Source organism: Physella acuta, unplaced genomic scaffold (assembly GCF_028476545.2).
Source record: "Physella acuta isolate Inbredline_101_S28 unplaced genomic scaffold, ASM2847654v3 ptg001831l, whole genome shotgun sequence".
Lineage (NCBI taxonomy): Eukaryota > Metazoa > Mollusca > Gastropoda > Physidae > Physella > Physella acuta.
Genome location: NW_026733340.1, coordinates 50,031 through 67,953, shown reverse-complemented (window position 1 = coordinate 67,953; position 17,923 = coordinate 50,031). Strand labels below are relative to the sequence as shown.

Sequence of the window (17,923 nt, the reverse complement as noted above, 5' to 3'; positions counted from 1 at the left end):
GTTTAGACTATAGAAAAAAATATATTTAGATTAGATCTAATATTCTAAATCTAGTAATTGCAAAGTCATGTGTAGAGAGTCTAACTGTATTACTAAGATTTAAGAGTTACTAAGACTAACACATTTAAATAATTAGGCTATAGTAAAATACTAAGCTTATAAGTAAGATACCCTGACAGAAACTGCTTGACTGTTTGAAGATAAGTTAAAGTGTTAGTGTTGCTTTCCTGAGTGAAATTTTCAAAGTATTGCTCCTATTTGCTTCATCCAGTATTTCTTTCAGACAGTTTTCTCAAAGGGAGGAGGGGGTGTAGGGGGGCAAACACTAATAATTAATCTAGGCCTAACCAAAATTATATATTTTATCTATTTTGTTGGGGGATGGTAGTCATAAAACCTAGGATAAATTTTATATAAAAATACTTTCTAAAAACTTTCTTTAGGCCCTATGCATTTTTTGTTAATTAACTTTTATCATACACTTCTGAATTACATTAATTTCCGGATGTTTATTCTTGTATTTCAGCTTATTTTTAAAAATGTGATAATTTTCTTGTGTAAGCATAAGTACAACAAGCTATTGTTGGGTCTAGTTAATTGCTAGCTCTAGATGCAGAAGTCATTCATAGATTGTAAGGCTGTGTGGATTAACAGTTTTGAGGCTGGATTTAAACTCAAGGATCATTACTCTGATTGGTGTTAATATATAGGCTAGAATTTTTTATATCACTAACAGCTTGTGTTGTGTTTAAATATTTACCTATGTATATTTTCTAAGATATGTTTTTGTATTTGATTGTTTACTTGTCAAATGTGTAAAAAAAAAAATTTTCAAGCCATTATCAATCCATTGTTTTATATTAATCAATTAATCCTCTATTCAGTTGGTGTAATAAGTTCCAATAAATACTAAACCAGAAGTTCTAGCCATGGCTATCGCTCGCCCACCTGGTATGGACTTTGACCACAACTGGCCAGAGAGTACAGAATGTTTGACGTTAGATTTTGGTCCCTTTGAGACAGTTCATATGTGGAAACCAATGCCTGAATGTGATGAATTTGTTGGCGCCAGGTTAGCTGATATAATTTTTTTATTTTATTCCTTAAAGTAAACGATAAAGACATTTTTCATTTGATTCACTTTACTGTTGCTAATTAGTAGCCGTTAGGTGTGTATCAAATTAGTCAATTATTATATTTTTACTGTCTTTATACAACTTTCTTTTCATATTTTTTTTTATCCTAGTATTTTGTTTAATTTATATTTATTTTCATATGGGTCCAAATAAATTTAAAAAACACATATGCCTTTTTCAAATTTCAGGCGAAGTAAACATACAGTTGTTGCTTACAAGGAGGCGCTCTATGTATTTGGAGGGGATAACGGGTACCTCACTTTTTTATCACTTATTTTATGCTACTGACATCACATCCTGAGTTTAATAAATTGTATAAAATTTTGCTATATTTTTAGTTGAAAACATTTTTTGTGGTACTAAATATAACAAGATTTTAATTCATAAAAGAGTTCCTCTGCATTACCTATATATACAGTTTAAATAAAAAATTATTAGATTTGAATTATATTTCTGATAACAATAATTTGTTGAACACAATCCTAGGAAAAACATGTTGAATGACCTGCTGAGGTTTGATGTGAAGGACAAGTCTTGGGGGCGCGCCTTCACCACCGGGAAGCCTCCAGCTCCACGCTATCACCATTCCGCTGTTGTTCATGAGAGTAGCATGTTTGTTTTTGGTGAGTTGTTGGAATTGTTTTTCTTTGCGTTTTGTTTACCAAACTGCTAGGCGGTGTCGATAATGGTTGGCTGGAGTCGACAGAAAGTTCTTAACACCTGTACAAGTGCACATTTTTCTTCTAACATTCTGCTGGCATGGTAGAATGGAAAGGTTTTTGTCTACTAACACGAAAGTCTCAAGTTTAAATCCCTGTTTAGAGTCATAGCACGTCCCAAATCAGATGGGTACCTGTCTTACATTAGGGAAAGTAAAAATGGTTATTTAACTTGTTGTATGTTTTGTTGACAAGGGATATCCATTCCACCTGCAACTTGTAGAAGTTGTAAAACTTGTTGTATGTTTTGTTGACAGGTGGCTACACAGGGGACATCCATTCCACACAGGGGACATTCATTCCAACTGCAACTTGTACGAGTTGTATACCTTGTTGTATGTTTTATTGACAGGTGGCTACACAGGGGACATCCATTCCACACAGGGGACATTCATTCCAACTGCAACTTGTAGAAGTTGTATAACTAACTTGTATGTTTTGTTGACAGGTGGCTACACAGGGGACATCCATTCCAACTGTAACCTGACCAATAAGAATGACCTGTTTGAGTACAAATTTAACACTGGCCAATGGCTGGAGTGGAAGTTTGACTCTAGGTAAGGAATTCTCTTTTTTTAGTGCTGCCGACCTTTTTTTTTTATCATTCTTGTATAGAAAACTGATTGGCTCACTCTTACACTGATTGTACAAACCTTGAACAGCCATTTACTTTTACAATAGATGAGTTTTGTTGATAGTCAATGAAATAGGATTTTACTTGTTTGAAGATATTTTATTTTTTTGTTTCCTTAATAATAATCCTCAGCATCAAAAGGAGGGTTTCACTCCTGGTGACACCGTTTGAAAAAAACAATGTCTAAATGTTTTATCGAGTAAAATAATAGAATAGTAGTGTGAGTTGAGTGGCTTCAAATAAAAAATACAATATTGTTGGAGATAGTGTGTTGACACCCTTTATTCCCTTTTTTTTTTCAAAATTGTAACCATTTTCCTAATCAATTGATAAATATTTAAAATTGTGTTTTTGTTGTTTTACTATTGTCTATCTGCTGGATGCATTCTACTTTTTGCGCTAGGTCTATTAATTCGGGAAGTTACTTTGTTAAAAGTAATAGATGTCTTTAGTGTTTTTATATTTGTTAGCTTACAGATATTTTTTTTTCTGTGTTATAAATTAATACAAATCTAGTCATTATCTTCGTTATTTATAATACAATTGAGTTTATGCTTTGTTCTTTGTAGAGATGATCTTCAAGGTCCTGTACCCAATAAGGTCAACAGTCGCACAGTGGCCAGGACCCAGCGTCTTCCTGTTGCCAGGGCAGCACATGGTGCAGCAGTGTATGATGGGAAGCTTTGGATATTTGCAGGCTATGATGGCAATGCCAGGCTCAATGACATGTGGACAATCTCCTTGCTTGGTGATATGAAGGGCTGGGAAGAGGTAGCTTGTTGTTGTTGTTTTTTGGTGTAATCAATAGCGATGTCCAAATTTAGGGTGTATCAAAGTACCTGCTTAAATTACCTTAAAGTCTAAAAGATTACGGTCCATTCTTCAAGCGAAGTAGAGTTCACCTGTTTCTATGACCTCGGCATATGAAGGAATAGTGTGTTAGCACTGTGACCAGCCGCCTTACTTTCCCTAACAGGAGTTAGGTACCCATCAAAGCTGGGTTGACTCAGGGACGTTCTACTGACTTGAACCCTGATTTGATCTCGAGACTCATTTGTATGCTCTACCATTCGACTACTACAAGCATCTGAAAATAAATTTGTAAAAATGTTTTTTAAAAAACCAAATTAGTATTTAAGGGTAGTAAGTCTTGTTAAATATAGTAATTGGGGGGTTTTTTTGTGTCTTAACTTTGTGTCTATTGATTAGGTCCATCAGAGTGGTGACATCCCCCCTACCTGCTGCAACTTTGCTCTGGCTGTGGCTAGGGACTGCATGTATGTGTTCTCAGGACAAAGTGGCGCCAAGATTACAAATAACTTGTTCCAGTTTCGTTTTGATGATAAACAGTAAGTCAATGCAATATTATGTTAACCTTTTAAGTGAATAAGTAAGATAATTTACGTTTTCCCAAGAGACAGTTGTTTGAATTAGTCTGTACAGTAGTCATTTGAAGTCTCTTTCTCTGACTAAACCATATAATCATAGCTGGATGGGTACAGGGGTATCAGCCTAATTTACTGGCATTTAAGCATAAATCCGTCATTTAAAAATTATGCAAATATATTGACAAACATTGACAAAACCGTAAAACTTAGTCTTTTTGAAAACTAATTTTAGAATTTATACACAATTTAATCACAAAAATTAAAAAATTGTATGTTTAATACCTGATTTGTCCAACACAGGTGGACTAGAATCTCTACAGAACTAATTTTAGATTGTATGCACAATTTAATGAGAAAAATTAAATGTTTAACACCTGATTTGTCCAACACAGGTGGACTAGAATCTCTACAGAACTAATTTTAGAATTTATACACAATTTAATGAGAAAAATTGAATGTTTAACACCTGATTTGTCCAACATAGGTGGACTAGAATCTCTACAGAACTTGTCCTGCGAGACACACCTCCCCCACCAGAAAAAAGATACGGTCACACCATGGTTTCATTTGACAGGCATCTCTATGTCTTTGGAGGGGCGACAGGTCAAACCTTGCCTAACGAATTACACTGGTAATTTTTTTATTATTCCACTTTTGATTGTGTTGTTTGTTCATTGGATTTTTTATTGTGTAGCTAATTAACTAAACTGAACTCTATTTGATAGAACAGCTACATGAAACTATATGTAACAACTTAGCATTAGTTAACTCTATGTTGTCTATTTAATTAACTACATGGAACTATGTCATAAAATGACCACATGGAACTATATACAAAGAAGAAACTAACATACTGTTTGCTTATTGATGTTTTCTTTATATTTTATTGCTATTCATCATTCATGTTTTAAAGATGTACAAACACACTGATTCCTATTTTTTAATGTCACACCTGCTATCATCAAATAATTTTGGTTCTGTTCCCCCAGCTTTGACTTGGACTCACAAACCTGGTCTATCACAGAGCCAGCTCATCAAAGTGATGTAAGACATTTTTAGCACTCAACTGTTAAATCCTGAGATGGATAAATTATTCTTACATTACATTATTTTATATTTTAATTCAGCATCATCAAATTGATGTAAGACATTTTTAGCGCTCAACTGTTAAATCCTGAGATGGATAAATTATTCTTACATTACATTATTCTATATCATTATGGCTGAGGGATATGTAACCCTTGCAAAAACCTTCAATAAAGTTGTGACCTTTTAACCTTCAGACAATTAAGTTGTGACCTTTTAACCTCCAGATACCAGCAGGTAGGCTGTTCCATGCAGCAGGTGTTGTGGGGGATGCCATGTACATTTTTGGGGGGACCATTGACAACAACGTCAGAAGTGGAGAAATATACAGGTTTCAGGTACTTCAGCAATATTTAATTTTTGTCGTCAAATCAAATTTGTAAAAGTCCTTTTTTTTTCACTTGTTAATACTAGATTTCTTTGTTTTTTTTTAAATGTTTGTTTTGTTTATTGCTCTGCCTTTTTCCAAGTTTTAAATTTTTCTCAATCCCAAAGTTTCTGGCTAAAATTCAAGTGCTTTTTTAACTCTACAGTTTTCTAGCTATCCAAAATGCACTTTGCATGATGACTATGGCAGACTCCTGGAGAGCAAGCAATTTTGTGATGTTGATTTTTTGGTTGGAGAAGTGGGCCTGGTGAGTCGAATATATGTTTTTGTGGGTTAGCTCCCTTCAGTTCTTTGTTTTTAATTTATTTATTTTTTTGCTAAAAAACCATACATGAAAAATATAGGAGTATATATATTATCTTAGCTTTCTTTGGCGAATAAATCTTTTTAAAAAAAAGTTATATGTAATATCATGTTAATAATGTAATTAAATTATTTGTAAAGAAAGAAATAATTCTTCTACTTAAATATTTTTGTAATTTTAGACAAAGAAATCAGTTAATATTTTTGTGAATAAAAAAAACAATTTTTAAAAATTAGTATTTTACAAAGTTGTATATTGTTTACTTTTTATTCATGGTTTAAATTTTTTTTTGCTGTATATAATAATACATTCTCACAAAAGGCAAATAATCAGGGGAGGATCATAGACTATAAAACAATATATATATATATATATATATATATATATATATATATATATATATATATATAATTCTCTTCTTGGAGACCATAGAAAACACCAAACTGTAAGCCCGCCCCCTACCACCCCCACCCCTACATGGTCTGGTGAGCTGTGGTTCACGCCAAATGTTTACAATCATAGAGCCGGGTTTAGTGAGGGCTATTAGGGGCAGTTAATTTAGTTTGAAACAATTTTAAACTTAGGGGAGGTAACTAAGGGGAGGCTGCTTTCACAAGGGTGGGGGGAAGGGGTTGGGGGAAATGAGGGTTTTAGTGTTTTAAAGCAAATATATTCAGTGGCAGCATTGGTACTGTCGAATTCACAAATTGTGAATTACTGAAAAGTAGAAAATAAAACAACTAAATAGCGGCATATGATACGTTGCGTGTCGGCTCGTACATATATAAATAGCAAATTATTCAAAACAAATATTGTATATAAATGTATTGTTTTTCCCCATTTTGTCTAGGACCAAAGAAAAATTTCTGCTCATATAGCTTTAGTTGCTGCTAGGTCTCCATGGTTACGAGACAAGATAAGACAATCAAAAACACAGGTGGGTAAAGAATACATGTCTTAGTGTAAAGATGTATTTGCAGATTGGATTTTTTTTTACACATTTGTGAATGTGAGTGCTCTAGGTGTATTATGCCAGCTAAGCAGTTGTCTAATGACATGTGTTGACAGCATCAAATCATCTCATTGAGTTTGTTTTTGACATTGTCAGTCCATTTTATTATATCCTTACTAATAGTTAGAGGTTGTTTTTTTTTTTCAAATCTTAACATTTACATAAATTTGTTGAGGTAAAGATCGGTGCTTTATTTTTGTTCCTAGCAAATAGTCACAGGGGACACAACTCCTTGAAAATACAATCAAACATTTGTTTAGTTTATTAGCTGTGACTTCTTCTGTTCCCAGCAATCAATCAAAGGGGACACAAGCAGGCTTGAAGTTCTGCTGCCAGACAAGGACCCAGGTGCATTTGAAATGATTCTCTCCTACATTTACACTGATAAAATCCAACCTGGCAAAAAAGGCAAGTACCCTGGCTACTGTTGGTAGAAATGGTGTTGATTCATTCATATGTAGTTCCACATCAAAGCAATATTAAAACCTCAATGTGACAAATTTATTTTTATTATTTAACCTGATATTAATAATGTCATTTATTATGTTAGTTCTAATGTATCTTTTATTGTCTTAACTTTGGTTCAATGCAGGATATATTCTTCTCTTAAGTATTTAGTTTGTAATTACATATGTTAAATATTAATATCTTGTTGTAACATGAAGCCTGCTGAAGCAAGTATTGAATAACATTATTGTTGACTTGCTAGACTCTGTGTGGAGTTTAGGCACTCAACCAATATCTTCCACTTTGTCCAATCCTTAGCTGTTATAGTCACTAATACTTGTTTATTTTTCTATAGGACAAGACAGCAACAATAATGATGTGATACTTGCGATGATGGAAGTTTATAGACTATCTCTACAGGTAACAGTTAACAGCTTGTTTATTTATATTCTTCACATTTTTTTACATTTTTATATGAATAGATGTTTGTTACTTTTTAATGATGTATCATCCACTGTGGTCAAGCTATGTACCAATCACTAGTCACATGAATGCTCTGTGTTTGAATTCAGGTCAGCAAAAACCCTAGGCACTCAGGCCTCACATGGGGGAGATTGGACAGCTAAACTTTGCCACCAAATCCCAACATTTTGTGAATGTGATTGGGTCTTTTAGAACTTACAGCTGCTTACACTTAAGTCTTGAGTTAAGATCCCTGGTTCACATCTGTAGGATTTCAGTGATTCCACCCAGCTCGTGTTAAGGAAACAAAGGCAGCTGGGCATAGTGTTGACCACACTATCCTTTCATATGCCGAAATCATTGAAACAGATGAACCTCTACTTCATCTGCCCCATGTGTCTTGGGCACAAATGGGAAAATGTGATGATGATGATTGGGTCTTTACTAACTATAATTCTTAATTTGAATGTATTATATTCTAAAGAAATGTTTGTTTCCTTACAGTTACAAATGGGTCGTTTGCAACATCTGTGTGTCCAGTTTCTGGAAGCAAGTATAGGTATCAAAAGTGTTCTATTTGCCCTGCAAAATGCTGCCAGACTACAGCTTGACTTCTTAAAGGTATTTTGTTGTCCTCAGCTGTGGGTGCATGATGTGTTACAATGGAATAATCAACACAGTATCATAATCACAAGAGTCTCATGCTTCAGTAGTGTGGATAGCGTAGTCAGCACTATGCCCAGCCGACTTTGTTCCCCTAATGTGAGTCAGGTACCCATCAGAGTTAGGTGGACTTGGGGATGTCCTACAATCTCAAGCCCGGGATCCGAACTCGAGAATTCCTGGTTAACAGTTGTAAGATCTTCCATTCAATACACCGTCCTTACATACTTCAATATAGCATTCAAGTTTTCTGTCTGTTCTAAAGTGTTAGACCTCATTGGTTGGTATTTGTAGCCACAGTCAAACTTAATCAATGCTTGCTGGTATTACCAGTTACACTACGCTGAATACAGGCTTAGATATAGTAGGGCTATGGTGAGGAGGTTAGTGGCCGGGGTTTATTTAAGGATGCATTAAGCTAGAGATCAATTGCTGCCTAATATTTCATGAAAATCAAGTTTCTTATTTTCTATTATGATTTATATGCAGCACATTGAAATCTCATACATCATAAATGATAGTCAATTTATCAACAATAACAGGTTGCTTATTTAGTTGTAATTGCAGATTATCGGTATGCTATAATATTCCACTAATCTGTATTTACATATGTCATTTTTAATATTTAAAAGCTTGGTTATGCATACATCTTGTGAATGCTTGCAGTTCAGTGATACAAAATAGCTTCTAGGAAACAAATTATCTACTGATGTAGAATACAGTTGTTTAATCCAGATTATAGTTTTTAGTGAAAAAAATGCATTTTATTATTTTTATGCATGTCGGAATGAATAATCACACCATGTATTGGCTCTGATACAATGTAACATTATCACTGCAGGGATTTTGTCTGAGGTTCATTGTGAAAGAGGCCAACTACAACCAGATAGTGATGAGCAAAGAATTTGAAACCCTGGACAAGCCTCTGATTGTGGAGATAATTAGGAGAAAATTAGAACCACCAGTTCGTCTCCTTGACCCACAGCCTGAGCCATTAGCAAGTAAAACCTACATTTGTTGTTTTTTTTCATTCTAAAATTCTATGTCATACATAGTAGTTGTAGATTTAGTTAAGTGGTTGATATTATTTGCATCTGCTCGAGAAGCATTTAATCGTTAAATCTTAAAATGGAAGTTGGTATTCAAGTCTGATTATTTAAATTTAAAACCTGCTTGAAAGCAAATATTAACAATACTATTTCTTGTAGTTTTTTTTTTAAGTATAGTTTTTCTTATAACAAAATCTTAATTATTTTTTTTTATTCCAGGAAGCTTTATGATGCTATAACTATTTTAAATGACCTATAGAAATTAATAAAATTAATAATGTATCTACTCCTAAATTATTTTGTGGTTTCTACAAAAAAAATTTTTTACTTTCATGCAGGCAACTCATTGGAACAAGACTTGGCCCAGTTCAGAGTTGGTGGCCAAGAGTTTTGTGACATCACTCTGGTTTTAGATGGAATCCATATTCCGTCCCACAAGGCCATTCTCGGGGCTCGTAGCAGCTACTTTGAGGCTATGTTCCGATCTTTTACTCCACAGGATAATTTAGTAAATGTAAGTCATCTGTTTATGGCTAATGTAAGACTTAAGGTTTTTTTTTTTTTCAAATTAACTCAACACTATATTGATACTTTGAACAAACCCATGGCTATTCGTACAAAGTTTTACTGATATAACTGTATTTTAATTTTTTAAAATTAAAATAAATCAAATTGTAATTAAATTTTCAAAAAAAATTTCACTAATGGTGTGAAAAAAAAACATCTTCGAACCTTATGGGGCAGGTGAAGTAGAGTTTGGCACATGAAGGGATATAGTGTGGTCAGCTGTAAGCCCAGCCGCCTTTATATGAGTCGGGTACCCATTAGAGCTGGGTTGATTCAGAGACATCTTTGATGCGAATGAGAGGCTTTCTGGTTAGCAGTTGCACACTCTACCATTCGACCACCTTGTCCCTACTATTAGAGTATCATACCTTATTTTATTATAAAACTAAATAATTTTTAGAATTTAAGAAATGTACGGTACTATTAAATGTTTTTTTTTCTCCTGCAGATTGCAATAGGAGAAATGATACCATCCCGCCAAGCATTTGACAGTCTGCTGAGATACATCTACCATGGAGATGTGGTCATGCCCCCAGAGGACTCCCTCTATCTCTTTGCTGCTCCGTATTTTTATGGATTCACAAACAACAGGCTACAGGTCAACTCTTTGTCTATACTATATACTTATATATGGGACAACGTGGTCTAGTGGTAGAGTGCTAGACTGCCAACCGGAAAGTCTAGAGTTCGAATTTAGGCTCAAGTCGGTAGAGCTTCCCTGAGTCCACCCAGCTCTGATGGGTCCCTAACACACTAAGAAAGTAAAGGCATTGTGCTGACCACACTATCCCTTTATATGTTGAGGTCACAGATACAGATAAAGTCTACTTTTATTTCAGCATGGGCCATCAGGTTCATAAAGGGAACTTCACTTTACTTTTTTTATATACATTTACTTTAGAAATTATTTTCATTTAAATTTTAGAAAGACAAAATAATGATTTTTTTTTGTTTTGTTGTAGGCTTTCTGCAAACATAATCTAGAGATGAATGTATCCTACCAAAATGTCATCCAGGTTAGTTTTATCTGTTTGTTATTATCTGTTTAATATGACTAGTTACCCATTTCTATTAGACTACTTTTATTTAATAGGAAACAATGATAGTATTTTTATTATTCTGTTTTTATTGGTCTAGCATTGACCCTACTCTCCAAACTAACCAAATACTCAACTATTTAAAATTTATTATTATTATTATTATTTCTTCAAAAATCAAGATATAAAATGCTTTAACACAGTTGCTTAAAATACAGACAAAAGTAAAATAAAATGAAACAATCACAAAAAGTTATTAAAAGCTGTAACTTTAAAAGTTTATCATTTTCTTTATTGTTTTTTTTCAGATCTTGGAAGCAGCAGACAAAATCCAAGCAACAGACATGAAGAAACATGCCCTGAGTATTATTGTCCATCACTTTACCAAGGTGAGATGTTCAGATTTTGTTTCAGTTAATTTTCCAGGAATATGTTTCTATTTTCTTTAAAGCTATTTGATGTTTCACCTCTGGTAAATTAACTTGTCTTGTCACTACACTTCCATTTCATGTTAAATTACTTTAAGCTATTAACATTAACTGCAGGTAACTAATTGTGATAATCATCATTAATATTTTTTAAATTTTAATAAATATATTATTTCTCCCATGAAATTCTTGATAATGCATTCCTTGAAAAATGTTAGTTTTTAGGTTGTTTTTTTAAATTATTTTTTCTCATCCATCTATATGTTGCTTCACAATTTTGTATCAAAAATATTTTATTTCTAAATACATACTCCCATAATTTAAAAAAAAATAAGTTTTGCAAAATTTTTTTTTGTTTAAGAGGCAACAGTGCTGTATTATTTGAATCAAAATGTTTTAAAGTTTGAAGAATTAAAAATTCCAAAGTCAGAATAAAATGATAATGATTCTAAAGTTTAAAGCATTTAAAATTTTAAACCCAGTATAAAATAACGGTTTTTAAGTTTGAAGTATTTAAATTTTCAAACTCAGAATAAAATAATGTAATGTTTTATGCCTACAGGCTGCAAGGCTACCATCACTGCGAAGACTGAGCCGCGAGTTGCTTCTGGACGTCCTTGATGCGCTGGCCGATGAAATGAGTGACTCCCGCGTGTGTCAGGATTTATCGGGAGTTAGTTTGACTGATTCGAACATGTCTTTGTGATATATTAAAGGATTTATAATTTTTGGCAAGTTGATGATTTTTCTGTGACGTTTTTTTTTTAGTTTTTGTATTTATTATATACACTACCATCCCTTGCTAAATTAATACTAAATTAGATTTTAATAAACATAAATTGAGAAGAAAATAAAAATGCTGAGCCGTTACAAATAATGAAAGTTATTTATTAAAATATTTTATTTAGTAACGACGTTACAGATTTCCATCATGGAAATGTTTAGGTTTGACATCAGTACTAGACATACAATTAAAAGATTGTTATTCTTTTATTTTATATGTATATATATATATATATATATATATATATATATATATATGACACTGAATATCTGGGTTTTGTTGTCATTTTTTTTAAAGATAAGAATCCTAAAGATTTTTTTTACACTCCTGGTCTTTCCTTGGATACTGATTTCAACGAAGATTTCCACTTGGTAATTTGATGGATTTTCTTGACTTTATTTTGGTACACAACACTTTCTGTACAAAACCAAACTTGTTTAACATTGAATCTGCCTTCAATATGAGGTGTTTGTTTCCCCCTCCAGCAATATTTCAGCCCAGTGGTGATGTTTGTTTTTCAAAACTGTCTGTTGGAAAGTTACATTTTAAAATTGTATGCCATTTTTTTGTGATCACACAGACATTTTTGTCTAAGTTTTGTATGTTGTACAGTATTATATCAACTATGTATACTCATTGTTTTTTTTAGAAAAACATAATTGATAATAATAAAAATGTGAAGAATGTTGACCCTCTATACATAATTTTGTTAAAAATTGTTATAACTGCCAATACTGACTAGAATATAATATATGTTGCATCCATTTTATTATTGTTTCATCATAGCTGTCACAAAAAATCATTGTAATTTATATATAATTGAAGAGGTTTTATTTTTCTTAGTGATCAGCCTACTTTTTAAATAACTAGCAGTTCATTTCACAGAGATCAGTCTAATATTTTTATAAAGGTTGTAGTTCTTTCATAATAATAATCTGTTTAGTTATTTTATTTAATTCGAGTCAACATCTTGTTTTTAAATTTAAAAAAAAAAGCAATGTAACTTTAAAAAAAACATTTTTAAATCAAAAGTTGCAATTTTAATAGTATTAATAGTATTTTAATTCTGTAAATAAAATATATTCAATATTTAATTTAAATAACTATCTTTTAAATTGTTAACGTGTTCATGTATCATGCCAAATATGTACAAATAAAGTTATTTTGAATCTCATTATGTCTTCAGTCTTTTTATTTTTAAAAGATTATGTTATATAATAGTGTGTGATAAGAAAAAAGTTTCAAAAAGGTGCATTCTTTTCAGTGTATTGTGTCAAGATAACTCTTGAGTCAATAAAAATTGTGTTTTATACTGAGTTGTTGGCCTTTGATCGATAATTTCTTCAGTAACATTATAATAACATTTATTAGTTACTGGTGAGTTTTAGCCTAAAACTTTTAGGCCTTCTTAAAAATAAAATAAATAGTAAAAACTTTTCAGTAACTAATTTTAAACCGACATAAAAAATTAGAATACCCAGCTTTCGTCTGCTATATGAAAACATTCAAATTATTAACGGTGTTGTTTATTGATATTGTTTGTATTAAATACTGTAGATTAGTTTCCAAGAATGTTTTTATTTAGAGCAAATAAAACATGTAGCGTTAACTTGCTTTTAGTCAAATAATTTGTGATTGATAAACCGATTGTTAATGCTGTTTAAAACAAATGTCTATTTAATATTTATGCGTCCTATTATTTTTTATTTTATAATTTGCATTTCTTTCTGCTTGATGGGGATGGTCTATAAATGACGTCACATTCCTGTTTGGTGGGGAGGGGTTGGAATTTTGTGCGACGAGAGGGAGGGGGATTAAGAAAAAAAGTGTGACGACACACTTTGTGACTTTAAGTAAAAGCATTATAAGGATAAAAGGCTATTTTTTGTTAATTATAGATCTTATTTATTTAGAAATTTATTAATGTTGACGGAGCTAAAAAAATATATTAAAAGAAATCTATGAAAATAAAAGTTTGACGTTAGGCACTATGCATGGACGACGATTCCCTCCAAACAAAAAATGTTATATTGTTATCGTTGTGCCTACTGCTATTTTAAAAATTACTCCGTTAAGAGTTTGTTATTATTGGTTGGAGTTTTATACATTTTTAAAAATGGCAGCCTCCATCACAAGGTTGAGTTACTGCAGACTCTTTAAAGTTTCACAATCTTTTGGTACTTTCAGAGAAGACTTGCGAGTACTGAATAATGCGTATCTACATATTTCTTCTGTAAAGCTACATAAAGTACATAGCCAGAAAAAGAAAAAGGTCAAACCTATGGATCCTAGAAAAAATACTCAGTATCCATATTTTCCTGGTGACCCAGTTCAAGAAGATGCAGTCAAAACTCTCAATAATGAAAAAGATCAGTTATTTAAACTGAATGAAGTAAACAAAAAGGTTTATGAGCAAAAGCTTCATGAGATTTCTAAACATAGTGCAGCAAATGCATTACAGAAAACTCCCTCAGGACTAATGTACGAAACATTAAAAGAAGGTGATGCTAGACTAGGGTAAGACAACTATTTTTTTTTATAGAATTCTAGGCCTAGAATGGATGCGAGCGAGAAAGTATTCGAGAGGCCCATTATATAATTTAAAAATCATGCAGGGCGTAGTTACAATTAATTAATATGGTTATAAAATCCTGTCTGTCTGGTCTTTTTCGGACTTTATTAAAGATTGGATGTAGGCCCTATTATTTGATGTTATTAATATTTTTGATAACTAAATTAGTAAATAATTAAAAATTTTAAAAAAAGCAAAAACAATTTGGTTTTCACATGTAATGGCAACATAAAGAATGGCATCCTGCTATTCAATAGGCTGCCATCAATTTTATTTTCTCAATTAATCTCAGGCTTAAGTTTTTATTTTTTATTATTTTTACGGTCGCTTTGTTTGCAAAATCTAAAAAAGCATGTTTTTATTCCATGTCAACAACACGATGAAAGGATTCTCGTCAACTCGCTCGCCTCCATTAGTATTTAGGCCTAAATTATAAAATTTTAAAACTCAAGTGACTTTACTTTTGTTAGTCCCATTTATGAGTTAAATTACCTCCCCTATCGCACAGTGTTCTGATCACTTTTACTTTTAGTTTCATTTTTTTTTCTATCAAATTTTTGGCGCTGTTTCATTTCAATCAATAGCATTTGCACAATAGTGACAATTACAAATGGATGATTTAGAATAGATTGTATATTGCAACAAACCCACCAGTTGGTTGAGGCCAGGCCTGGGAGACATTCTGCTAAGGATACAAATGGTCAAAATTTGTTTATAGCCTCAGAAGTACCACCCACTTATCTTTTAAAATATAGCTTTGTAGTTTCTGTAACATATTATTATATGCCTTGGACTAGAGATGACAGATACTAACCACACACCTAAACAGACTGCTTATTAATATATTTTTCCTGTTAACTCAACTAGACCTCACATAGCATATTGACACAACTAGGAAATCATGTATTTTTTTTTTTAAATATAGTAATAGATTATGGCATAGTTTATGTTCATTTTATAAGTTGAGTGTTACCATTTTTTTCACATTAGCCGAACCGTTATTGAAGCAAAATCTACTGGTCACAACAAAACTTCAGATCTTATTGTCTTAGAAGGCCAAAGACTAATCAAAGATGCTCTCAAAATGGGTGCCAAAGCTAAGTGCATATATTTTTGTGAGTTTGATGTCTTGGATGGGCTCACTCCGGAACTTCTTCAAGATGTGAATTTATACAAGATTTTATACCGGGACATGAAAGTATGGTCAGACACAAAAACACCATCTGGTATTTTAGGTATGAATTTCGTTTTACTTACAAGAATTATCATTAAAGAGTATTTTTAATAAATGTTGCTGGTATTATTATTTTCTAAAGTGAATGAACCATCTATCAGAAAAAAAAATTTTAATAGTTGGTTTGTTTTCAAAATGTTCTCTGTATTTACAGCTAGAGCTATTATATTTATCTTAGATCCTTTATTAATTTTGTTCGTAAGAATTATTACTATTTACTTGTAATCACAATCAAAGCATTTTGATATATTGATTATTCTAGTCATTTTTTAAAAAAATGTGTGCAATAGTACAAATATAAATTTCTGGCATGGCACCTACAAATGCAAATAAACATGTTAATGAAAATCTTTCTAGGCTTGTTTGATAAGCCACAGCCTGGGGAAGTGCTTGCACATTCCAAACAGCAAGTCCCCATTACACTTATCTTTGATAGCTTGAAGGACCCTGGAAATGCTGGGACACTGATTCGTACTGCTGCGGCTGTTGGGTGTGAACGTATCATAACGACTACAGGTAGTGTACAGTAGTTATTAATTTTGTTAATTAAGTTATATGGCTGTTGGATGTGCTACATGTTGTGTATAGTTGTCATTAATTAAATTATTTTTGTTAATTAGTTTGATTAAACTTTTTGTGTGATAATTTTCAATATTTTAATGTTGAACTAGCAGTCCAATATTTAAGTGTACAGGTTTCATTAAATTGGCTTAAATTAAGTACTTTGATTAAACAAATGGTCCACCCATTTGGTGTGATAATTTTCAATATTTTGATTTGAGCCAAATGTTTATAGTTAATATAATTATCTTATTTTCTTGTGCACCTTTTCAGGCAGTGTGAATGTGTGGGAGGGCAAGGTTATTAGATCTGCTATGGGTGGGCACTTTTGTGTTCCAATCTACTCTGGACTCAGCTGGTCGGAGGTTCATAATTATGTTACAGAAGGCACACAAGTTTTTCTAGCCAATTCAAGGCCATCTCATATACTGGAGAGATCTTTTGACCAACAAATGGCTCTTGAAGATTTACAAGGTACAGTCTATTTTAATAATTGTATGCAGTAAGCTTAGGGGAGATATTCCTCAATTAATGCTTATTAATTTTATTGATTTATAAATACTAAGTTAATTCAGCAGACTGAATTTAAAAGTTACATTATTCCAATACATTTACTTCCTCTGATTTAGCATACTGTGCACACTGAACATTTAAGACTCATATAATGGCTGATCATATATGCAAAATTTGGTAAAATTTACTGATAAGGATACACATTTTTAAAACAATGTGACTAAAACACAGTTCAGCATCTAGAATATGTCACCTAGCTCTGATGAGTACCTGACTTAGGTAAAGTAAAGGTGGTTGGGCATTCTGTTGTCCACATAATCTATTCTTATTTTGAGGTCTGCCTCCATGGTCCTTTGGTCATAAAAGGGTACCTTACTTAGGTAATGTGATTTATGTATTTAAAAAATTTCTCATATGAGTATATTTATTGTTTTTTTTAACATTATAACATTTTTTAACCAGAATTTCACAAAGTAAATTTTCATTGCCTTTTTTCAACAAGTTTCAGAGGATCTAGACTTGTCTGATTCTGATAATGAATATGAAAAAGATAATGATGCCATGGAGTCGGAGATGAGAAAGATCTCAGTGGATAAACATGCAGAAGACAAGGCCTATCCATTTCACAATGTACCCTTGGTGGTCAGTGAATATTCTGATATTAAGATCAACTTCCCCCCAGACCAGGGCCGGCCACATGTTGCTTTAGTTGTTGGTGGGGAGACAGAAGGACTCAGTGCATTAGCAAAAAGATTTGCCTTTGATCACTATGGACAGTACGTGACTATACCAATGACAGAGTTTGTCAACAGCCTGAATACTGGTATAGCTGGAAGCATTATTTTATACGAGTTGCGAAAAAAGTTGCTAAAGTAATAATTTTTTTTTTTTCTGTTATCTTCATGTAATGAAATCTAAATACATAATGAAAAAAAATTT

General features: G+C 32.3%; 2 protein-coding genes across 2 annotated transcripts; both read left to right on the top strand.

Moving 5' to 3' along the window:
- Positions 1–901: 901 nt before the first annotated feature.
- Positions 902–13,086, top strand: LOC131930730 (leucine-zipper-like transcriptional regulator 1). Its single transcript, XM_059287323.1, has 20 exons — positions 902–1,072; positions 1,325–1,387; positions 1,623–1,759; positions 2,304–2,412; positions 3,059–3,260; positions 3,699–3,838; positions 4,362–4,508; positions 4,867–4,921; positions 5,191–5,301; positions 5,497–5,598; positions 6,506–6,592; positions 6,958–7,075; positions 7,470–7,534; positions 8,081–8,197; positions 9,081–9,240; positions 9,627–9,802; positions 10,304–10,453; positions 10,818–10,871; positions 11,201–11,281; positions 11,883–13,086. The coding sequence occupies exons 1-20, from the start codon at positions 930–932 to the stop codon at positions 12,024–12,026; spliced, it is 2,361 nt and encodes a 786-aa protein (XP_059143306.1). The 5' UTR covers positions 902–929; the 3' UTR covers positions 12,027–13,086.
- A 1,129-nt stretch (positions 13,087–14,215) lies between these two features.
- Positions 14,216–17,912, top strand: LOC131930725 (rRNA methyltransferase 3, mitochondrial). Its single transcript, XM_059287315.1, has 5 exons — positions 14,216–14,621; positions 15,667–15,911; positions 16,268–16,426; positions 16,745–16,945; positions 17,487–17,912. Exons 1-5 carry the CDS (start codon positions 14,221–14,223, stop codon positions 17,858–17,860), a joined length of 1,380 nt encoding a protein of 459 aa, XP_059143298.1. The 5' UTR covers positions 14,216–14,220; the 3' UTR covers positions 17,861–17,912.
- Positions 17,913–17,923: the final 11 nt, after the last annotated feature.

Bases quoted from the DNA above. Each gene is read 5' to 3' on its own strand.
- LOC131930730 (XM_059287323.1), top strand. From the start codon at position 930: ATGGCTATCGCTCGCCCACCTGGTATGGACTTTGACCACAACTGGCCA. The intron at 7,535-8,080 runs GTAACAGTTAAC...GTTTCCTTACAG, and splicing joins TTTATAGACTATCTCTACAG to TTACAAATGGGTCGTTTGCA. The intron at 9,803-10,303 runs GTAAGTCATCTG...TTTCTCCTGCAG, and splicing joins CACAGGATAATTTAGTAAAT to ATTGCAATAGGAGAAATGAT.
- LOC131930725 (XM_059287315.1), top strand. From the start codon at position 14,221: ATGGCAGCCTCCATCACAAGGTTGAGTTACTGCAGACTCTTTAAAGTT. The intron at 16,427-16,744 runs GTAGTGTACAGT...GCACCTTTTCAG, and splicing joins ACGTATCATAACGACTACAG to GCAGTGTGAATGTGTGGGAG. The intron at 16,946-17,486 runs GTACAGTCTATT...TTTTTCAACAAG, and splicing joins GGCTCTTGAAGATTTACAAG to TTTCAGAGGATCTAGACTTG.